The sequence below is a fragment of the Cucumis melo genome, chromosome 4 (assembly GCF_025177605.1).
Source record: "Cucumis melo cultivar AY chromosome 4, USDA_Cmelo_AY_1.0, whole genome shotgun sequence".
Taxonomy (NCBI): Eukaryota; Viridiplantae; Streptophyta; class Magnoliopsida; order Cucurbitales; family Cucurbitaceae; genus Cucumis; species Cucumis melo.
Genome location: NC_066860.1, coordinates 11,044,584 through 11,048,008, shown reverse-complemented (window position 1 = coordinate 11,048,008; position 3,425 = coordinate 11,044,584). Strand labels below are relative to the sequence as shown.

The 3,425-nt window shown below is 37.3% G+C and overlaps 1 protein-coding gene across 2 annotated transcripts; it reads left to right on the top strand.

The window, feature by feature from the left end:
• Positions 1–301: 301 nt before the first annotated feature.
• LOC103494916 (septum-promoting GTP-binding protein 1) lies at positions 302–3,038 on the top strand. Of its 2 annotated transcripts, none has more exons than XM_008456298.3 (6): positions 302–916; positions 1,018–1,138; positions 1,238–1,334; positions 1,411–1,450; positions 2,341–2,424; positions 2,614–3,038. In XM_008456298.3, the coding sequence occupies exons 1-6, from the start codon at positions 497–499 to the stop codon at positions 2,776–2,778; spliced, it is 927 nt and encodes a 308-aa protein (XP_008454520.1). In that variant the 5' UTR covers positions 302–496; the 3' UTR covers positions 2,779–3,038. The 2 variants fall into 2 exon arrangements, with proteins under 2 accessions (XP_008454520.1, XP_008454521.1); XM_008456299.3 differs by having other exon boundaries at positions 342–913.
• The last annotated feature ends 387 nt before the right edge of the window (positions 3,039–3,425 follow it).

Here is a 3,425-nt window from a genome sequence, read left to right as displayed (position 1 = left end):
ATTGTTCGTAGATAAAATAGTACAAAAATAGCGAGACTTATTTACATTACTTAAAGCTTTTAAATGAATCAATTCAAACTTTGGTTTATAATGGAGGTGTATCTAACTATTAATTTACAGAACTGACATTTAAAAGGAATTAACACACGTGTGAGAATAAAATTTATAGAGAGAAATTGAATTATATGTTTGAAAGAAAAAATGGGAAAAAGATGTTTGTAAATCGACGTTGATTTTTTTGTTTTTCCAAAATATATATATATATATATATATATATATATATATATATATATATATATATATAAATGAAAGTTAGAGAGAAGGAAGAGAGGCTTTAAGGATGGGTATGGTATAAAAGAAAAGAAAGGAAAAGAAAAGAAAAGAAAAGAACCAAAAAACCGGTCAACTGTCCCTTCTTGCTGTTGCTGTTGCTGTTGCTGTTGCTGGTCCAGTCTCCCACTTTAGCTTCGTTGAAATTTGTTGGGAAAAGCGCCAAATGCCCACAACAATTCACAAACCCCACGCCGCCGCTGCTATTCAAACCAATCCCAAATTCCCTCACCTCCCTTCCCTCCTTTTCTCTGCCAAGCTAGCTCATGACGCCACCGCCGCCGCCATGACCAAGCTTTGCCGAAAACTCGTCCGCTGGAGGCTCCTTGAACGGGTCTCCCTTGTCCGTCACTTCTTCCGCTTCATCTGGGATAGGCTTTTTTCCTGTTCTTCTGGAACCACTCCTAAAAGATACCGCCGCCTCCCCTCCCGTTCTCCACCTCCCGCCACCGACGGTGGCTCCTCGCCGGAGCAGCCTACCACTAGCGGTGCCTTCGACTCCGATTCCGATTTCGACTCTGCTGATTTGGTTTCTCTTAAGATTAGTCTCTTGGGAGATTGCCAGATTGGAAAAACTAGCTTCGTGGTTAAATTTGGCCTCTTATATAAAGTTCATTCTAGACTTTAATCTCTCTCTCTCTCTTTTAACCCTTTTATTTTTTTGTTTGTTCTTTCGATTTTCATTAGATCAAGTATGTGGGCGATGAGCAGGAGAGAAATAGCTTACAGATGAGTGGAATAAACCTAATGAACAAAACATTAAGTATCCAAAATGCTCTGATTTCTTTCTGTATCTGGGATGTTAAAGGTAAAATTAAACTTCTCCTGTTTCTTGATTCCTTTTTCCTTTATGGGTTCTGAAGATATTTGAAGGAAAAAAAATTCTAATATGAGTAGTTCGATGAAGGTGACAGCAGTTCACAAGATCAGCTTCCATTAGCCTGCAAAGATGCAGTGGCAATCTTGTTCATGTTCGATCTCACAAGTCGGAGAACTTTGAACAGGTCCGTTTCTACGAAAATTTTGCCATTCTTGTTTGAAATTTGAAATTTGCGTTCATTTTTCCTTTGGTTTTTGCAGTGTTGTTGATTGGTATACGGAAGCGAGGAAATGGAACCAGGTAAAGCTTTCGATTCTATATGTGGCAATTGATGGCAATGGCATTCTATGACGTTAATGTTGATTGGGTTTGATTTGGATTCTAAACTTTGAACTGTTTCTTTTTATTTTCTTCCCTTTTACTGAAACCATGTCATTAAGAGGCTTTTATTGCTAACAATGACTGACCCATTTGGCCGTTGCTGTTGAAACAATTTTTTTAAGCACCAAGTGATGATAAAAAGTCCTGAGAGAATTGATGAGAAAGAGATGTGAGACTCTCTTTATCTTTTGAATCTGTGAACCGATAAAAGAATACTTCTCCTCCACCTAACTTCTTTTTGAAGAAAATGGTTTGTTATTATGAGATGTTTTGGGTGTCGGTTTTCATAAGCCTAATCTTTCTTTTTCCCTTTCTATATATGGATTGTGTTGAACAAAGAGTCAATAAATTCTGTGATTGTGCAAATTTTGTTTGGTTTTCACGTTGGGTAAAACTTCAAAGGTAGGTTTCCCAAATCAAGTTTATATTGCCTAACCAAAAGGAATAGATGCCAACATGACCATAGTTCAACTGATTTAGACATATATTGTTTGAATCTCCTTTAACCCCACATGTTAAACAAAATGAAGAGGATAGACTATCCACAAAGTATGTATTAAACCACGTCTCTATATAACTTTGATTTGTATTAGTTTTACAACCTTGAAATAGCGACCTGATCGTAGTTTATGTGGTTTTTGCTTCATGTGTTGTGCTCGTGTAACTTAGAGTTTAAGAAGGTAGTATGTTTTTGCCTGAGAAATCTGATATTGTATACTGTGTAGTACTCCAAAAACTCAAACTTATTAAAATCGTGTTATTCAAAACAACCTCAGAGTAATTATTGGGTCATTTCTTGTTTATTGCAGACAGCCATTCCCATTTTGATAGGAACCAAATTTGACGACTTTGTTCGACTCCCACCCGATTTGCAGTGGACAGTTGTTAGTCAGGTAAATCAATCATTAGCTTGAAAATTCCATTTGAACACTTTTCTCACATGGTACTGTTTGGGGGGGGGGGGGGGGGGTTAATGGCAAGACTTTTAGCCATCAAAACCGTGTGGAATCGATGCTTTGAGGGACCCCTTCCATTTGTTCTTCATCAAACTTGTCTTTGAATTCTTGTTTTTGTGTTCACAGGCAAGAGCTTATGCCAGAGTTATGAAGGCTACTCTATTCTTCTCGAGCTCCATTCACAACATCAATGTCAACAAGATTTTTAAGTTCATAGCAGCCAAGCTGTTTGACATACCGTGGTCTGTTGAGCGGAACCTCACTATTGGAGAGCCGATAATTGACTTCTAACTTTCGTTACACTCAACCTGATTCTGATGTACATACAATACGAAAGAAAAACACATAAGAAAGAAAGAAAGAAAGAAAAGGAAGAAAGTAGGAGAAAATTTTATCCTTTTTTCCGAACAGGTTGATCTATCATCTGTTTGGGATTTGTTATCTGATATCTTATTTGTAACTTTTTGTTTTGATCAAAGTGAAGGTATTCTTATTTGACGGAATAAAAAGAAAAGAAAAATAGAGAATGGATGAGATTCCTCTTTACTCAAGGACAGATTACATTTGATTGCGTTAGAGGGAGGGTATGAAAAGAGATTCTGGTGGGGATTATTATTTTCCATAGCTAATAGAAAAGCAGCCTATGAAGCTTTTCTTGTTCATTACTTTTGGGAGACACAATCCAAGGACGAAGCAAACTCATGTCCAGCTCCAACTCCAACTCCCGTGTGATTTAATGTCTTGGAAATTAATATGTAAATAGAGTTCGAATGGTTTGAAATTATGAAATGGAAGTCGAGACCTTTACGTAGGTTGTTCCATAGCAGGAGGGGATGAGAATGATTTTCGCTTCCCATTTCATCATCCATCTCGTGAAATTTTCAATTTAATTTTGGGAGTTGAAGGCTTCGAGCAAGGATTCGTAGCAGGAAGTTTGC

Coding starts and splice junctions, on each gene's coding strand:
- LOC103494916 (XM_008456298.3), top strand. CDS start 497: ATGCCCACAACAATTCACAAACCCCACGCCGCCGCTGCTATTCAAACC. Junction 917..1,017: donor TTGGAAAAACTAGCTTCGTG/GTTAAATTTGGC, acceptor GATTTTCATTAG/ATCAAGTATGTGGGCGATGA. Junction 1,139..1,237: donor CTGTATCTGGGATGTTAAAG/GTAAAATTAAAC, acceptor AGTTCGATGAAG/GTGACAGCAGTTCACAAGAT.